The sequence below is a fragment of the Xiphophorus hellerii genome, chromosome 17, assembly GCF_003331165.1.
Source record: "Xiphophorus hellerii strain 12219 chromosome 17, Xiphophorus_hellerii-4.1, whole genome shotgun sequence".
NCBI lineage: Eukaryota > Metazoa > Chordata > Actinopteri > Cyprinodontiformes > Poeciliidae > Xiphophorus > Xiphophorus hellerii.
Window position 1 is genome coordinate 13,267,609 of NC_045688.1, and position 19,360 is coordinate 13,286,968.

The window sequence follows — 19,360 nt, forward strand, 5'->3', positions numbered from 1 at the left end:
GATACAATAGGCCTTCGCAGCGCTTTGCTGCTCGGGCCTAATAATAATAATAATAATAATAAACAGTACAGATACAATAGGCCTTCGCAGCGCTTTGCTGCTCGGGCCTAATAATAATAATAAACAGTACAGATACAATAGGCCTTCGCAGCGCTTTGCTGCTCGGGCCTAATAATAATAAACAGTACAGATACAATAGGCCTTCGCAGCGCTTTGCTGCTCGGGCCTAATAAAACAGTACAGATACAATAGGCCTTCGCAGCGCTTTGCTGCTCGGGCCTAATAATAAGAAACAGTACAGATACAATAGGCCTTCGCAGCGCTTTGCTGCTCGGGCCTAATAATAATAAAAGGTTTCAATTAAAAAAAAAACAACAACTTTGAAATAAAACAACATATACAAGTAGTTTGCAAACAAGACCATATCAAACTTGAAAGCTCATATTTCGGATATGTAATTTTTTTGAAATTTGAAATCAATCGGCTTGATTCCCGTGCCTCTTGTGATGTCACAGACCCAAATACAAACAAAGCAGAATTAGCATGTTTTTGTTTTTTTTACTCAAAGTGCTTTTAAAAAACATTTTGTGAAATCCTGATGTGGAAATCCACAGTACTGGGTTTTTATTCTCAAGACTGTTTTTCAAAAATATATATAATTTAAAAAAAAAAAAAAGCTTTAAACCAGACATCTCAATTATTATTCACATTACACATGATCTAATTCTTTTAAAAAATTGGATGGTCCAGATGTCAATAAAACCTATAAGACTGGTTGATGTTTAGAGAGCGTAAAGTAGGCTAGTGTTTTGTTGTAAATGCGTGTCTGGTGGCTGCTGAGTGGTCCTGGCAGCAGCAGTCACATTTCACCACCTGCATGCAGCACCACTGTAGGATTACCGGGTTATTTTTAGGACTCAGCTGCCAAAATAACACATCCCCGTCTGCCCGCATGCCTGCACGCTTTCGAGCCAAGACACTGCATGGAATAAGGACATTCAGCTGATCTGAAAGCTCCCCAGCAACAACATACACACACGTTCACACACACACGCACCTACTACAAGCTGTGACAGCCCCAATGTACACATCGCCTCTCGCATTTACCTCCGACTCTTTCTGCTGATCCTTGAACACATCTTTCCCTTTCGGCCTCTGTCTGTCGCCGTTATCGTTAAGGTTATTAATGATAGGTACCTCCATGTCCTCCGCCTGCATCTTTGCTCGCTGCGGCGTGGATCACTCTCTCCGCGGCGGGTCGTGCATGCCCGGTCCGGCGGAGAGCCGAGACTGCACCGCACCAGGAGGAGCTGCTCCACTACGGGGAACCAAGTTGAGGGTCTCCTCTTCCTCTTCTTTCCATCTGTTTCTCTTGCTGCGGATGATGTCCCCCCGCCCCTTCACAAATCTGCTTGATTCGCTGTCCCCGCGTGTCCCGAGAGGGCGGGGTTACCCTCAGACAGCAGAGTGGGGGGCGTGAGCTGACCCCCTCCCATTAATGTCAGTGTGCCAGTGAGAAGGTAAATGGCTCACAGTTATTTCCAGAGCCCTGAGAAAAGTCTTAAAATCGTTTGAACTGTTTCTCGTTTATATATTCTATGTGGATTCTACAACTACATGCCTTTCTGCTTATGTCTCTACCAACTTTGGAAATCTAGAAGAAAAAAAAATCCGTTTTGATCATTCTTGCTTGTAAAATAGATCAAGCTCTGTCGCATTGGCTGGACACAATGGATTTACGTGAGTTTGGACTTTGACTAGGTCTCTTTCTACAGATGAGACACTTGGCTCTGTCACTGTTCAAGAAGATGTGAAATGTCTGTTTTTCCATTAACTACCGTATTTTCCGGACTGTAGAGCGCACCTCACTATAAACCGCACCCACAAAGCTTTTTTTTTATATATATAAAAACTGAAAACCGTCATATGAACTTCTTCGTGTGGTTTCCATGATGAGGGGGTTTGAGTTTGAAGAAATTTCTCCATCGTGCCTGCTGCTAGCATGTGCTCCTTCTAAATGAAAATCAGCACTTTCTTCTTTGATTTCCGATTTTGACTTCCAATCATTCACTTCCTGCTACAGAGCCCCCTGGCGGTTGAAGAAAAATCCACAGAAAAGCCGCACCGGGCTATGAGCCGCGAGGTTCAAAGCGTGGGGGGGAAAAGTAGCGGCCGAAAAATACGGTAGTTACTTATTTAACATAAAAAGTACTCCTGGATCAGTGCTTGTGTCTATTTCTGTGTCTGCTTTGTGTTCTCGAACCTTAAGGATTTTGCTTTGATGTAAAGGAGGGGTTACATCCTAGCCTTGACCCATAAATGACATTTTATTTCAGGGTATCAGAGTAAAGTGGACTATATATTCTTGCACATATCTGAAAGCATAGGAAAAGAGAGAAAACATTTCTTTCAACATATTTCAGGGAAAAACAACAACAAAATATTCATGAGCAAGATTTCTTTTAAAATACAAGACCAGAAAATTCAATAAAATACCATGCCGGGCTGCCAAAAAAGAAAGGAAGTGAAAATATTTTGAAATAAGAGACGTGTCAGATCAAACTCTAATTTCAGAGAGATGCACAGAAACGACATTCAGATATCAGTCTTTTGTGAAATTGTTTACATTTGTTTTGTTTATACAAATTACTGAAATTGTTACAAATGTTTTTTGTTGTTGTGGTAAAATCATTTATCTTTAAACATTCAGTGACTGACATGGTTTAGAAAATGCTGTCCTCTTAGACGCCTGTTGGGGAAAATTTGTTTGCTTTAGGAACTTTAAAATTTTTTTTTTTACAGTAGTAAGAGCTATATTAGATATTTAACTGGTTTTTACTTCTTCTTTTTTGGTCAAATGCAGTACCTCGAGAGTAATGTTGTAATCAACAGAGCTTAAGTGTCATAATTTACCAGAATATTTAAACCTCAGTGGCTCAGAGGAGTTTACACGTCTGACTCGTCCGCTTTAAGCGCTCCACAGTCAGCGAGATGTTGGTGAGAAACCTCTCTGTGACCTTTCCACCCCCCATAAACCTGCCCACAGCAGAGAAAGTAAATTATTGATATAAGGAGGTGGGGCCTGTTTGGTTGGCTGCAACCAGCAGCGTCCGTACTGTGAAAATCACCTAAGCTGACATGGGTGTACAATTAACCATATGTAGAGCTGGTGTCGTGAGGAACACATGGCAATAACAAGACGAGGCTCACACATTTTATCAGTGTTGGAAAGCTTATCAGTATCGTAGTTACACGCTGTGAGAACCTGCATTTATTATTTTTATATTATTGATCAAATTAAAATATGCTTTCTGAATGCAAGCCCCTCGAAAGATGTAGTATTGTTCAATAAATACTACTTTAAGTAATGTAACTAATTTCATTTAGTTACATTACTTAACTAAGTTTCTCTTTTTTGTTTTAAGTAAATCTGCAGCTTCATATTTTATATTCTCGAACCAGCCTTGAATGGATGTTTTTCTGGAAACTATTACACCTTTCTTTATGATTTTTGCCATCAGAAAATTCAGCCAAGATGCTGCTGCATTTTCAGTGACTCAAACTTATGCAGTTGTACTCATATTCACAAGTGGCAACCCTCTTAAAGTGCAACTCTTGCATTTCTAATATAATATTCTCCTACCTTGTTCTGTGTTCTTCTCCTGGTCAGTACTTGGTTCTGGTTCTGTTTTATTCTTCTTCTCAAGGAAGGAATCCTCAATAAATGAATATCCTTCTTATTTCCGTGAACTCTTTTCTCAGCTTTCCCAACTTGCTTTCGGCTCTGAGAAAATAAACATATCACTGTGGTCAGTCGGAAGTTACAACCAGTACACAAATGTTCAGCTCAAAATTTCAAAATTGTAACATTTTTTGTTGTTTTCTGATAAAATTATTTCATTACGGTGCTGGTGTGACTTTTAAATCTCCACCTGAAATACATTTGTTGCCTACATACATCATATTTCCAGTATGACTGCATTCTTGTCCGAGAACTTCGCATTAAAAAGCCGAGTTGCCATGGTGACGATATCAGGATATGACGACATGTAATAATATTCAGCTATATTTGTTTCGGGCTAGCTCCAAAATGCTAGCTCTGAAATATTTACTGAACAAACTTTACTCACATAATCGCCGTTTAACTTCGCAGACATGTTTATCCAGCGCTGTTTCACTATTTATCGCTAACAAATGGCGCCGTTTCCATTTCACTTCAGCCCTAACTCCATAAAAAACCCACCATAGGATACGTAAATGCGTAGAATTCAATGATGCCTTCACTTACACTTGGAAATTTTAGAATTACTCTGCAAGCGAAGGTTTAGACGGCTAATAAGTGCTAATAAATCTGTTAAAGTCCGTACTTGTTTTCCTAGAAGGTTATTAAATTTATCTCACAAAGTAATTATTAGTATTTTTCAAAAGTAATTAATTAAAACACATGTTTGTGTATCGAACTGGTTCCGAACTGGAGGTTGACTTTCAAGCAAGCCATCAACCAGCTGGAGGGTCTATCAATTTTCCTATTAACTTCTCTGTCCTTGCTGAAGAAAGACATTCCCACAGGATGATGCCGCCTCCACCGTGTTTAAATCTGGGAATGGCAGCAGCTTTGTAAACACCTTGTTGCCACAATCACATTTAAATAGTACATTGTTTGTTGTAAACAAGGTACTACACCGTTGCTCCATCAGAAAGTACACAAAAGTAATAAGATGAGGAATACTTTTGCAGTATTCTAAACATATCATGACAACAGTTCCTTGTTTGAAAGAGCTCAACGATCAAACTGAAAGCTAAAATAAGTGCCAACACTACTGAATTATAAGTGACAGATTCATCTCATGGCTGGATCCAGACGGTTTTAATGGAAGTGAGCAGCCTGAGACCACTCAGAGGAGGGAAAAGAAATGATTAAAAAGCAGTCAAAGTTTCTTTAGAAAAACAAAAAAATGGCTCCAAAAAGCAAACAAAAAAAACACTTCAAATTCTGCCCCCCCCCCCCTCCCCTCACTGCATGCCAGACAGTTTCACACTGCCGCTTCAGACTGGAGTCATGCGTCAGCCCTGGAGATGTCAGAGACGGCGCCGTCTGACCGCTGCTGGCTCAGATGAGCTCACTGAGGCAGCAGCACACATGGATCCCCCCCACCCCAACAAACAAATACAACCCAACCCTCCTTTACGTGACATCAGGACAAATTAACCACACAAAACATTCCACTTTTTACAGTTTTATTCATTAATATTACAGATTATTGCTCATCTTCTAACATGATCACTTCAGATTTTTTTTTGTTTTTGACAACTTAAAGCATGACTGAGAATTTAGCCAGTTTGTACTGTATGAGGATTTACATCAATAAATACAGGAGACTTCTTTACACCTTCCTATACACCTACATTTTTTTTTTTGTCAGATCTGTATATAGTTTGTATACACATAAACAATGCTGGTGTCTTCCCTCGTCCAGTTAACCGTATATTAAAACAGTTCTCCTCCCTAAACCCGCAGGTCAGGATCCTGAGGCAGCTGTTAAAAAATAACTACGGCCTGCGAGACAGAAATAAAAACATAAAAGACATGGACAAACACACACGCATACGCACATCATTCATTAGCACACATTTACAGAATTAAAGGGGGGAAAAAATAGGCCTTAAGACAATGGGTCACACAATCCTGTGTGGAGATTCAACAGCACAAGGAGACGAGGACACACAGACACCGACTGTGACACAGAATGGAGGAACAGATTTTTATACTACACACTTCTTTTGGGCCACCATTCAACTCTTTTTGATATTAACGTTTTGAATGAAAGTCAGAGATAAATTGTAGATGGGTGAAGAGTTAAAAAAAACAAAAAAAAAAACTCTTTCAAACGCCGAGTTGGAAAAATAAGCTTGAAATGCGCATCACAGTATGAAATGCTTTCTGGTTGGGATAAACATCGGCTGATTATGGTTCCATACAAAGCACTGACACCCTGGGTAAAGATGCAAACAAAAAGCCTAAAGTAAAGACGCGCTGACCTCACGGCGTTTGCATGTCGTACACCATATTAAGTGCAAGCCGTGGTACCAGCAACACCCTTCAGTGCAGACGTCGTTACTGAAGGAGGAAAGTTAGGCGTTTTCAATGTGAGTGAAGTGTAAAGAGTTCCTGAAAAGGAGATGAGTCTAAATTTATTCAGGCTGTGAGAGCAAGAGAGACTTAAAGCGGATAATGGGAAGGCTAAACCAAATGTGGTACCATTTCTGTTTTATCCTTTCAGTCTATTTCTGCCATTATAGTGGATTTGTGAAATTTTAGACTAAAGGTAAGGGAATACATTCTTTAATACTCATGGAGACAAAATGATTAATTTTAATTCACTGATTTTAAGAATGTAGTACTTTTTGACGCTACTTTGCTTTAACTCGCACAGTGTGACATCGCCTCCGCTTCTAACTCACTAATTGCACTGATGTTCACTTGAGATGCAGACAAACTGGCTGTTGATTAGAATCAAACACATTTTCAGAACGATTGGATTCAACTTTGGTGGTCAGAAACTCAAAAATTAAATCATTAACCTGACCAATGAACGCAACATACCATTGTTACAAGTTGACAATAGTCTTCGGTGTTGAAGTTGTTACCGAAAGAAGATTAGTTTCAGTGTAAGTGTTTCAAATGAAGTTGGGAGATGCAAAAAAAAACAAACTGCAAGAAGCGCCTTTGAAAGGAAGACGTCTGCTCTTAATTTAGTCTGCAAAAGAGTACGAATTACAGAAGATAACAGGAAGTACGAATGCATTTCTTGCTTTCAATCTGTTGTGTCATGGAAGAAGATGTGGAAATGTTCACAGGAAACTGGAAATGGTCATCTGTGCTATATCATTTTTATACAGCAGCGGAACAGGAAGTCGTATTTTAGGATTGAAAAAAAGGTATTTAAACACTGATCAAGGGAAAAAATTTTTTTAAAGAAATGAAAGATTAATTTAAGGCTTCAGGTCGTAGCTTTACTTGGGGTGTCAAAAAATCTGGAGGGGATGCATGATGGATTTTTTTTTATATTACATAGTATAGCGACACTGGTTTGGGTTTACATCTGGTTAAGCATTGAGGCCTGTGCAGATGAGATGTTAATAGTGATTGCATCTTATTACACAATAATAAAAGAAAAAAAGTCCTTCAATAGTGGATGGAAAGTCATCGCAAAATCTGATCTCCAAACATGAAGATGAATGTGCTTCTGTGATTAGGATAAAAACAATCGTCAGTCAGAAAGTTGGCGAGTAATTGACACATTTCAGTACCCTTAACCTGTTCAATGTGTATGGCAAGTACAAAAAAAAAAAAAAACAAGCACCATACTTTTTTATGGAGTACCTGCAACAAACTGCTTCATGCTATGTAAATACTCTGTCACAGTATTCAGAATGAGGGTTTGAGTACATTTATTACAGATGGTTAGAACATTTAGTTGCTTCTCTGTGCGACACGACGATTCGGTCAAAAATGAAAGATTAGATGGAGAGATAGAAAAATCTTAAATTCTATATAAATATCTAAATATACAGTATACCTTTGTAATGATTTGACAATCTGCCATGCTTCTACTACAGTATAGTCTTTCTCGTTAAAGAAAAGGACAAAGAAAAATAAAAACGAAAATGATTAAATACTTGTTGTGACTTCAACACTGGTGTGTTTTGAGCAGCTGGAGACCAAAAGAGCAGCCAAAGAGATGGTTTCACTGTGGGTTTAAGAGACGGGTGAGGAGAGCAAGTCAACATCCAGTTATGTTTATACAAATGGGGGAAAAAAAGCATTAAAATACAAGATATGATTGGACCCCTGAGGCCCTCACACAAGACCTGCAACCCGCCCTATTTTTGTTTTGTTTTTTGAAAAAAAAACCCTGAAAATCAAAGGGTAGAAAACAAAAGACGATGAGGGAGAAAAAAATAATAGCAAAAAAAGGGAAGAACTGTCCATGACTAAATCTTCATTTGCACACCTTTAAAAAAAAAAGAAAAACAATCAAAGTTTTGCTTACAGAGTCTTCGTTTCATCTTTTTAAGAGATAAAGAATCAAAATTCTGGCAGCGTGGGGGGAGGATAGAGCACTAACAGACAACTCGACGCATCTAGAGAGATGAGGGAGAAAGTAAAACAACTCTTGTTTGACGAGGAGCGAGAGTGATTATTCGTTTTATTAAAACAATTATTACTGTGGGCGGGTGGGAATAAAATAAAGAAGGAAACAGGAAAAGTTAGGGCTTCTTCTTTGCTCCAGATGTAAAGCAGATGTTTTCACTATGCCGTCTATCCTTCCTTCCCCCCTGTCCTCCTCTTCTCCCTCTGAGTCTGTGCGATTCATGGAGAACTGATATTTCCTCATTCAACTCAATGGTTTAATACCTGGAAAACAAAACAAAGCAATAGAAAGGTCTAATCAGAAAGTGAACAGAAGGAAGAGAATTCAGTAACTTCTGTCCAATTAAAAACCATAAACTTTCATGTATTATATGCAATAAAAGTTGCAACTAATGTGGAGCGGAAGCAGCCGTTTTGGAGCAGTTTACCTATAGTAGTTTGGCTTAAAGGGCCCGTTCTTGTTCAAGCCCAGGTACTTGGCCTGCTCATCAGTCAACTCTGTGAGATGCGCGTCAAACGTAGGGAGATGTAGGCTGGCCACATACTCATCTGGACAGCAGAGAAGAAAAAAAAAGAGAGAGTAAACATCTTAGCATTTTTCCAGGATCTCTGACCTGAAAAATTACAATTTCAAGAAGGAAAAAGAGGAAATCCAGGGTAACTACTGTCTTCTTTTTCTCATACGAGCCCTTTTCCATTCACTGACAGCGTGACCTACATCTGCCTTTCTTTACCAAGCTTCTCTCTCAGCACTGAATGCATGATCCATTTTTAATAGCATCAAACTGAAGACATTTTTACCCATTTTCTTGGGCAGCAGATAAACATCCTGCTTGTACCGTCCCTCGGGGGCGTTGTAGAGTTCTATCAGGGCCAGAGCCTGCAGGGAAACAAATGACATAAACATGTTTGAGCAGACTTCTCAGTTTGTCGCAGACAAAAAAAACAAAGCTGTAAATGTAGAAAAAAGGAAGAAGAGAGAAACAAAATCAGTTAAAACAACAGAGATGTACCTGGGTCGTGGCAGTGATGGAGAGCACAAACGTGGGCACAGTGGAGCAGCTGAGGTTCAGCAGACGGCCCTGGAGAGAAAATTAACAACAACACACACACACAAAAAAACCCCATTAGAAACACACTTCTACTAGCTTGGTGTTGCTCAAGCTTTTACCAAGACCAAACTGAGTAAAAACCTATATTTTACATATCAGGGTTTCCTCTACATGTAACTGGCTACAGTGCACTGCCGAGGCAAAATAACAGCCGCCACACCTTCAGAATGAAGATGTTTAAACATATGCTAAAACGATTAAAGCATACGAGATGTTTACCTACATATCTAGTCTGTATTTGCACACTTAAACTAACCATAATCATCATCATCATCATGCTGGCTCCTGTCTGACTGCAAAGCCAACTACTGTGTGCTGCGCTGCTCTCAGTAGTGAAGTAGAGGGAAAGAAAACACAATAGAAAGCTGCCAAAAGGAGGTTAAGTTTCATGTACTTTTAGTTCAAGCTTGTGAAAAGCAACCCTAACGTTAAACTACGTTGCATTTGAACAAAGAAGCTAGTTCATATAGTTTGGCTTAGTGTCGGACAGTTTTTCCCCCCCATCTAGACTCATGTCTGGTTGCATTTTCAGTTAAATATATTCAAATATTTTCAGCAGAGGGGATGTCAGATGGAGATGCTCAATGTTTTTTTTATTGTGCCACAGTTCCCTCAACTTCTGAGGAATGCAGAAATTATAGTGTTCTGTACCGTGACACTTCCCAACGTTCCTTGAGTGATATTGGTGACTGAAACGAATTAGTCACTTAAAGAGGTTGAAGTAGAGTTGTTTTTTTTTTTGTTTAAAAAAAAAAAAAAAAAAAAAAAAAAAAAAAGGTCTTAAGAGGAAAGCCTGCAAATCATAATAGAAATATAAAACAAGACAAGCTTTTAATTCCAGGTTCGCTGATGTGGTTCCAACCTGCTTCAGATCAAACGGGCTCAGAATCGTCGGCTCCAAGGAGCTGGCAGCTCGGCCGGCCCTGCTGAGCTGCTCTCATTCTGTCATGGCTCATGATTCACTCACAAATACACCGCTTCTTATCCAGGCAACACATGTGCCCTGATATATATTTCCCACTAACTTCATAGATTTGGATGCAACCAGATCCGTTTTCTGTATCTTTAGTTGTTCTCCGACTAACATCGATCAGCTCAATCTGCAGTGCAGTTCACAACAATAAGTCAGGCCGATAGGATTTGTTTGGACATTTTTAGGCGGAGAGTAAAGCACCTCTGCCAGCAGGACTATCCTCTTGGCATCCGGCCAGATGATGTGGTCCACCTGTGAGCGAACCCTCTCCCAGGTTAGTTCAGGGGTCCGCAGGCTGGCCTGCGGAACAAAAACAATTTAAGGCCATTTTAGCCTCTACATGCGGAAGATGATCTTTTCCCCAGCTATCATGATGGATCAAATAATTAAGAACACTTAGTCCTTTGTGCTCCTACTTGACTTAAAAGCCCCAAAAATTAAAACACGTTTCCAAATTTCTTACAAAACCTTGCAACATAAACAGCAAGAGCAGCAGGCATTGTTAAAGGCGTCTGATGTCGTTATTAAGAGTTGCAAACTGACCACATCGATCTCGGTGTTGGAGTGCCCCATGTTGCAGACAATGCAGCCGTTCTTCATGCGGTCCAGGTGCTCTCTCACCACAACGTTCTTATTACCTAGTGAAGAAGAAAAGAAGAGGTGAACGCGTGATTCAATCTGCGAAAAGGTGCAGGAAAAGAGCACACTTTAAAACAAAACAAAAAAAAATCATATGAGGTCAGGATAAGACAACCAAGTCTGACTCTATCACTTATAATTTAATTACTTATCTTAGATTGTGAGCAAAATTAATTAGGTCTGGAAATAGAATTCAATTAAGAGTTGGCTCAACATGTCGAAAGGATCTGAAGGTTTAAAGAATTTTGTTTTCGGATTAAAACGACGAGCAAATATTCTTTATGAAATATTTTAACAGTTACCCATTACTTTGTAAACCTACAAACACAAAGTAAGAGGGGTCAAAGTTCAAATGGCGTTTTTTTTTTTGAGCCGACAAACATTTCTAAATTATTTGCATCCCTTGAACTTTATTTCTGTCCTTCACAACTAGAAACTAAACTGTATTTTAGTGGGATTTAGTGTGATTGGGTGGGGACTTGAAGCTGGTCATGTTGATGCAGGATGGACTGAACTAAACGCTGGAAACCATAAAAAAGAAAGACTTCTTACAGGCTCGAAAAGCATGAACAGCACACATACATGTTGGAACAGAGCAGTCATAGCGCAAAAACAAATCAAATTGAAAATATGTAAAAAAAATAAACAAAGAATTTTAAAAAAAGACTTAAATTATCCATCTCATCTGATAAAGACTGAGCAATTAAGCAAAGAAGAATGGCCAAAACCTGTTGATGTTCAAAGGTGGTAGATGCACATCATTTTCCTTTTTACTTTGTGATTATACACATCTTTTTGTTGGTGTACTATATGGAAATGGACCTAAATACATTGAATCATATGAAAATGCTCAAAAGAAACAAAACTTTCTCAATGTGCTCTATATTTGCCAAAAAAAGAGAATTTTTACACTAATCTTCCACACAGCTGAATTGTCAACATCACTCTTTTTACCTAAAGGTGCAGATCTCATTCAGGGGGGGGAAAAAAACGTGAAGGTATGTTTTTTTTTTTTTTTAAAGTTTAGTTGTTTTTTTAAGGCTGCCTTGTTCCTGTGCAACTCGCTACGACTGCAGAGCCTCCGCTTCAACCCTGACGGGCGGTATTTGGTAACAAACTGGTGACCAGTAATTCTCTGCTCTAATCCAAAGGTCAGCGTCGGCTCCCTCGCCCTCGAGGTTCAGAACTTTATTAGCAACCACTGCAGATGATTTCGCCGACTCAATGACCCGTCTAGTCACCTTGAACAAGACGCAACAGAAACTGTGAACGTCTGCACCCTGACTAGATTAGCAGGATGTCAAGATCAGCAGCCGAGGGTGAAAGCAGCAAGCCAACCTGTGCAGGTGATGACGATGTCCACTTGTCTGATGACTTCGTTGAGTTTCACCAGTCTGAAGCCATCCATGCTTAAAAAAAAAAGAAAGAAAAGAAAGATGATTAATCACTAATGATTAACTGATAATCATGATTAATCAATTAATTGAAATAACTGCCAACTAATTTAGGAATGGATTAATCGTTCCTTCAGTTACGGCCATTTACTCAGAGCAGCAACTAAAACAAAACTGTACAAGAAATATACAAGTTGTGCATTTAAGATAAAAACCCTTCTATGTCTGTGAATATATTATACCCAGAATTCAAATGGCACAGTTTTAGCTCCATCTGCTTCAAATACTATAAGACAACAAAGCACTTTTTGCTATGTAATCATTAATTAGTCAATCCAAAGAATTAATCAACAGAGCAGCCCTACACTGTATTGATAAGTTGAGTAGAAAGGGCTGAGCTTTTCACATGTTGATGTTAGAAGTATTTTTATATTTTAGGTGCAGATACATCTTTTTCCTTTTAGGCAATGCAATGTTTATTTTCTCATTTGAAAAAGGAAATATTTGTTTGTATTTTTTTTTTAAATATTGTATAAAAGATGAAGATGTTAAACAAAAACTGCGCAGAAAGTGCCAATTTTTCAATCCGATTAATTGATTAATCGCTAGAATAATCGATTACTAAAATAATCGTTAGCTTAATAGTGAAAAGTGACTTTCCTGCAATATAAGTGAGCCAAAATAAAGAAAAAACTAAAGCTTACCAGGCCTGCAAGGCACAGATGGGGTCGATCTCTGTGACGTAGACGATGGAGCCCATGGCTTTGAGGGCAGCGCAGCAACCTTTTCCAACCTGAGGGTGGTGAAAACAGAAGGACTGGTAATTTACAGTTAACAGGGGTGCATTCAGTGTGTTACAGAGAAACGCAGCCAGAAATGCACACAGCATTCCCAGATAGCAGGCCAGAGCTAGAGCTGTGATCAGAGCAGTCGCGGTCTACTGTGATGTAATAATAACACAGACACTGACACCTCAGATGATGATGCATTGATTTTTAACAAGAATTGGGTGGGCACGTTTGATTGCTGTGGATTTTCTCTCATTCTCACAGGCTGTGAATTTTTTTATAGAGTTGAAGTTTCTGTAACTTCCAGTTTTGGGCAGAGTTGAGTTGCTTGGTTGTTCTCAATTTTCTTTCAATCAAAACCAACAGTTTGAGTCAGATGGTTAAAAATTGGACACAATTGGCCGTTCCAACATTTCTATAAACCAAAACATGCATCAAATGTGTTTTAGGTATGTATAAATCAGGCTAAGTTTGTTTGAACCGCCTTCCCAAATCTCTGACTGCCACTTGTTGAACATTTCAGGACCATTCTTAAAGATGAGGTTCGCTGGCAATTTAAATGAACTTTTTCTCAAAAAGTGCTCAAACATCCTGCTGTTATTGGTGACAGAAAGCAAAGTGACACTGTGAAAATATTAGCCGTGTTTGACCTATGTTTCAATACCTGCGTTGATCACAGAAAATCCACAATAAATGTAAACTTTTTCACCCAATACTTATTTCAATTCTAGCGTGATTTTTTTCTCAATTTTAGCAGAACACCAGCAGGAACACATGTGACTTAAACAAAACCATTAACCTTACCTCTCCATATCCACACACCACCACCTGTTTGCCTCCAAACATCACATCAGTGGTCCTCTTCAAGCTGGAGACACAGATGCATGTTTCAGTGCTGCTGCTTCTCTAAGACTGGAAGCAATTTGTACGGAAAGAAAACATGTTTTATACCCGTCTAAGATGGATTCTCTGCAGCAGTAAAGGTTGTCGAACTTTTGCTTGGTAACAGAGTCGTTGACGTTCATGGCTGGAACACACAGCTTCCCCGCCTTGGACAGTTGGTACAACCTTCACACACACACACACATACACACGCCCACACACACAATTTCTTATTAGATCTTTTTGATGGCACAACTAAAAATAGAATCCAAACATAAAGAGATCCAAATGTATTTTCTATTTTAAATCGTTTGCATCAAACTGTGAGTGCAGATAAAAATGTGTACCACTTTCCACCACCAGATGGCAATGTTGCCAAACTTGACAATGGATGCAAACAGGGCCTTATTCTGTTACTGTGCAGGTTTTTGCAAATATTTTAATCTTTAAAGACACAGAGAATCAGTTTAATCATCTTTCAACTAAAACATGTCTGTAATATTCAGCATAAAGAAAAAAAATCATGCAAAAAGAAGAGGACATGTGGACGCTGCTTATCCTACCTGTGGACACCAGTAACACTCTCCTCTACGATGCCCTTGATCTTCTTGAACATGTTGGGGTACTTTTTATAAATCCAGTGCGTCAGGTCTCCACCGTCATCCAGGATCTGGGGAGAAAAATGGAGTTAAAATAAAGAGGTTAGGAAAAAAAATAGGAAAAGATGTCAAGAATAAATTAAAAGAAAGGAAAGAAAATAGTGTTTTTGGTCACAAAGATGCATTTTATGAGACAGACCAACACATAGTAACACATGATTATGTGGGGTAAAAAAAACAATATAAAGGCCTTTGTGTTTGGTTGGAGACAGTCCGACATGATTAGGTCTGCAACTAATAATTATTTTAGTAATCGATTATTCTAATGATAAATTGGCTAAAATTGAAAAGAATTTGGCAAATTCAGCAGATTTTTCATTCGACTACTTAAGCCATTTCATACAGTAACAAATACATTAAAGATGAATAAACAAATAATTAAATTCCTTTTTAATAACGAAAATATAAATTTTATTGCGTTGAACATGTGTCGAAAACTATGTAAAAAAAACAACAAACAAACAAAAAAACACGGTTGCTACCATGTTGGGTTGCCAGCCTTCCACGTTGACGCAGCGGTCGATGCACCACCAGAAGTCATCCTCTGACTCACCCTTCCAGGCGAACACGCTGAAACCTGCAGAGTGGAAGGAAGCGAAGAGCGCAGGGTTGACAAAAACGTGACAAGGAGGAGAAGATAGAAAGATTTTAGATTAGAAGGCTTTCAAACTGTTCTCACCTCCTTCTGCCAGAGCTGCAGCCACTTCATTCTGGGTGGAGTAGATGTTGCAGGCTGCCCACCTGCACTGAGCGCCCAGAGCTGACAGAGTCTCCATCAGCACCTGAGAAAAAAAAAAAAAAAAAACAAAGCTGCAGAGTTTGGCTTTTGTGCCAGACTAAAGACGTCAACACGTTGCCTTTTTTTTTTTTTTTGTCGTGTCACTTACAGCGGTCTGCGCGGTGATGTGTGTGCAGCCCACCACCTTGGCACCGGCGAGGGGTTTCTCCCCCTGAGCTCGCTTCCTCAGCGCCATCAGTGCTGGCATCTCTGGCGGAGAGGGAAACACACACAAAGCGGAAGCTGGAATTAGCGGGAAGGTAAAAGGAATTCCCAGCTTTAATCTCATTAGCTGAGCTCTAATCCATCCAGTCGTCCAGATGAAGGAGTTACAGATGCTAAAAGATGCTATCAGTGTGTTTAGCCCTGCACTGCTTCGCACTGATGTGATCAAACTCCTTCCGAGTGTGTTGGTTTTACCTTGCTCTGCGATCTCGATCTCTCTGCGCCCGAAGTCGGCCTGCTTGATGTTTTTGATGCAGAAATCTCCGTTGCCTTTGGAGTTCTTCTGCTGTTTGTCCCGGGGTGAGGTCTCATCGTCGGAGCTGTCGGTGTACGACGCCGCTGCAAGCGATCGCACGTGAGAACGTCAGTGAAGGGAAAGGACACAACGCGTTTATTTTCAGCAAACCTAAACCTGGCTTTGCAGAAAGGTTTCGCAGCACTGGCCTTTTTTTCTTAATACCCTGTAATTCAAACTTGACCAGGCCAAGCTTTCTGGATCACCCAGTAGAAGTGACAATAAATCTGTCTGGCACAGCTTCTCCCGTTACCGAGCAACAACAGAGAGACAGCGCGTCTGCCAGACTTCATGCTGCGGCTGCTTTTTCAGAGTTAAACTTTCACTCTGTGCTGTTTGTGCAGGATCATAATTATACCAAGTGTTACTCTGTTGGCTTTTATGTTTTAAAGTATAGAGATATTTGCTCTGATTAAAGACAAAATGACAAAACAATCACCTTTTACCCATTAGATCTACAGAAAATAATAACCTAATTAATCTCATTTATTACCCAAAAAGTCACAACTTTTTGATAAAGAGACAATTTATTTTGAAGAACCGGCATTTTATTTATATTTTTACAATTTAAAATCAAGATAAATATAAAAAACAACAAGAAAGAGGATTAATTTTTTTTCTGTAGGATGAAAAATGATACTTAAAATTCACATATTCCAACCTAACAACAATAAAAACAGATCCAAGAACATATTATTGGTACTTTTGTGAAAATTTGATTATTGTGGGAAAAAGGAGAACAACAAATGCAGGTTTTTAACAGTTTTCCCATCTAAATTTCAACAATATTGGCTGGTTCTTTTTTTAATTCTACGCCAAAGTTATTAAGAGTCAATCAATCAATCAATCAATCAAATTTTATTTGTATAGCACATTTCAGCAGCAAGGCATTTCAAAGTGCTTTATTAAGAGTCAGTCTTAATAAAGGCTGCAAGAGCCATAGGTTGGAGAAAACCTGCTTTCGAGTAAAGTTTGTGTATAAAAATGGCCTAATCAAATTTAGACTAAATTTAATTGAGAATCTGTGGGTTGAAAATTGATGGTCAGAGGCACTCCATGCAGCCTGAGAGTTGAGTTTGAACTATTTTGCAATGAAAAATTGACAACAATGAATAAAATATGTCCCCATATGTAAAATAGATATAACCTCAGAATAATCTGAAGCTCTAATTGCAGCAAAAAATAGTTTTATATTGACTCAATGGGGATGAATACACAGATTCTTATCTCAGCAAACCTTTTTAATCTGTGCACCATCATCCTACCACTGTGACAAAACTCAAAGGTTTTGTCGCTCTAACATGACAAACTGTCTCACTAAAAGCGCAGAGCGGCAAAAACTGTTTTTAAATCGCCTCTGATCCTGGGGCGTCCATCACTTCCCCTCCTCTAAGTGTGACTCAGCGTCCAAATGTCCATTTGGCAAAGCAGAGGACCACGGTGCAGATTAATTCATTACGTTAATGGCTTCATTGGAGGCTCTGACTCCTGACACACAGCGGGGTATCAAAAAGCACAAGTCAGAGCACATTACGCAGAAAAGCATTTAAACGTTTACAAACACGAGGATCAGGGGAGAGGTCAAAAGGTTAAGAGCAGTGAGCATCAAGAATGAGAACAGGGTTCTGATGTTAGCCATTCCTCAGACTTTGCAACCTCTCCGCTCTGTCATCGTTCTAGGAAATCGGATAAATGAGTGTTTATGTAAAATGAGTGTTTATATACTCTGTCCTTTTCTCCGAAAGGACACAGCAATTGTTCACAAAGGTGCTGTTCCCGTTACTTATAAACTACAGAAAGTAGGTTGAATAGTTAATATTTCAACAGTTGTTTGTGCATCAATTTTCTAAGTCATCTCCTCTTTCACTAATTAACATTTCAACAACTAATCAATCTAAAGTTCAACTCTGTAGCCTCTTCCTGCTATAGCATAAGATACAGGATTTTAGCTTTTTTTTGGATTCCTATTTTTAAAAAAACCTGCGTGCGCTCTGGAGACCACCGGCAGCTAATCTGCTAACACAGAGCCCACAGTCTCATGAAAACCACAGGGTTAGACTGTGAGAGCAAGGACAGAGATAGTCGATGAGGAGACGGGGGGGGGGGCTAGTCAACCATTCATCCAGGTGGAATTAGAAGGAAAAGTGTTGTAAAGTCAGGAATGTCTGATAAGCGGCGAGTTGCGGTGACTTGAGTGACTGCCAGGCTGTTTGTTTACCTGAGCTGTAGCTGTCGGTGGAGGACTGGGAGATGGAGCGGGACAGAGAGCGCCGGCCGATCTTAGACGGGCGCTTGTTGAACTCCTGTTTCTGGTCTGCAAACTGGATCTGAGGAGAAGACAAAGAACAGGGATTCAGAACTAAAATGACACTTGAGACGCATGTAAAGCTCAAGTGCTGTCATACGTTAGAGATTAAAAACATCAAAATCTTGAAATTAGAAAACGTCTTTGGTGGAACTATGTGGAATGAGTGTATGGCTACTCATTAGCAAACACGCAAAGTTCTAGAGTTCACAACATAACAGATCGCTCTAGTGGAATCTGTTGACTACAGGTGTTGTTTGTGAGCATAAACTTTTTCGGGTATAAAAAAAAAGAAGCATAGTTTCACCACAGATTCTAGTTTGTTTTTTTTTATCCATAGACCATGCTAATTCTATCAATAACCGCTCCCTTCAAGGGGTCTTTCAGCACAATTTACCCATAAAAATGATGGGACAAGCAGAAACGACTTGTTTTTTCTCTGAGCCAAATGAGAGAGATGTTTAGTGTTTTAACTTCCCCTCCAACCACCATATATGTACCTTTAAGCTTTAAGTGATTTTTGTGCTGCAAGAAAATTCATTGTAGATGAACGCCCTCAAAAAAAAAAAAAAGAAAGACCCCAAAAAGGTTTTAAAAGTTACATTAGTGCAGCTAAACTAAATAAAAGGCATTGGTTATGTGTAGAAAAGTGAGATTTACACAAATTTTCTTGGTTTTAAAATAAATCGGACTGCTTCTAAAGGCGGAATTTGGGAACTTCTAATCTGCGCCTTATTATACTTTTCATTCAAAAGTTTGGTCTTGGTTGGCCACTGGTTTATGGAGGGGTTTTTTCCTCTCATGTATGTTTGGCAAAATGCTATTTTCATTGAACTACTGTGAGCTACAAGCTTGAACAAATTTGTGAAGGAAAAGTTATAAAACTCTTGAGACTTTTTTTTAAAAATCAATAAATGTCAGCTTTTAAAATAAAAAGTTACAAAATCAAAACAATAAAAGTCAACCAGAGATGACAGAACAGCAGCAATGTCGGTGTGCGTACAGAGAGCCTAGCTTTGAGTTTTCTCTCTCTTTGAAAGATAAAGCAAACAATAACTTTATTATCAAATCAAACAAGGCCACACAAGGTAGCACAGTCATACTAGCTCTTTGAAATGAGGCCACGCTCTGCAGCCAGACCACTAAACCGAGCAT

General features: G+C 39.2%; 2 protein-coding genes across 5 annotated transcripts in view; both read right to left on the reverse strand.

Annotated features, from left to right (window-relative positions):
* The window catches only part of strip2 (striatin interacting protein 2), a 69,186-nt gene extending 67,354 nt beyond the window's left edge, over positions 1–1,832 (reverse strand). The window contains exon 1 of one of the 3 annotated variants that reach the window (XM_032589447.1): positions 1,108–1,832. In XM_032589447.1, the coding sequence (XP_032445338.1) occupies positions 1,108–1,218 (111 nt within the window). In that variant the 5' untranslated portion in view covers positions 1,219–1,832. The remainder of the gene's footprint in view (positions 1–1,107) is intronic. The other 2 variants (XM_032589449.1, XM_032589448.1) reach the window with 2 other exon arrangements.
* A 3,389-nt stretch (positions 1,833–5,221) lies between these two features.
* Positions 5,222–19,360, reverse strand: part of ahcyl2b (adenosylhomocysteinase like 2b) — a 36,343-nt gene continuing 22,204 nt past the window's right edge. Inside the window, exons 2-17 of one of the 2 annotated variants that reach the window (XM_032589049.1) lie at positions 18,119–18,227; positions 15,801–15,944; positions 15,490–15,590; positions 15,282–15,384; positions 15,085–15,179; positions 14,507–14,613; positions 14,013–14,129; positions 13,866–13,929; positions 12,978–13,066; positions 12,218–12,288; positions 10,784–10,878; positions 10,442–10,540; positions 9,169–9,237; positions 8,957–9,035; positions 8,584–8,704; positions 5,222–8,419 (exon numbers count right to left, since the gene is read on the reverse strand). In XM_032589049.1, coding sequence (XP_032444940.1) covers positions 8,413–8,419; positions 8,584–8,704; positions 8,957–9,035; positions 9,169–9,237; positions 10,442–10,540; positions 10,784–10,878; positions 12,218–12,288; positions 12,978–13,066; positions 13,866–13,929; positions 14,013–14,129; positions 14,507–14,613; positions 15,085–15,179; positions 15,282–15,384; positions 15,490–15,590; positions 15,801–15,944; positions 18,119–18,227 — 1,470 coding nt within the window. In that variant the 3' untranslated portion in view covers positions 5,222–8,412. Of the gene's footprint in view, positions 8,420–8,579; positions 8,705–8,956; positions 9,036–9,168; positions 9,238–10,441; positions 10,541–10,783; positions 10,879–12,217; positions 12,289–12,977; positions 13,067–13,865; positions 13,930–14,012; positions 14,130–14,506; positions 14,614–15,084; positions 15,180–15,281; positions 15,385–15,489; positions 15,591–15,800; positions 15,945–18,118; positions 18,228–19,360 lie in introns of those variants that run through there. The other variant, XM_032589051.1, reaches the window with a different exon arrangement.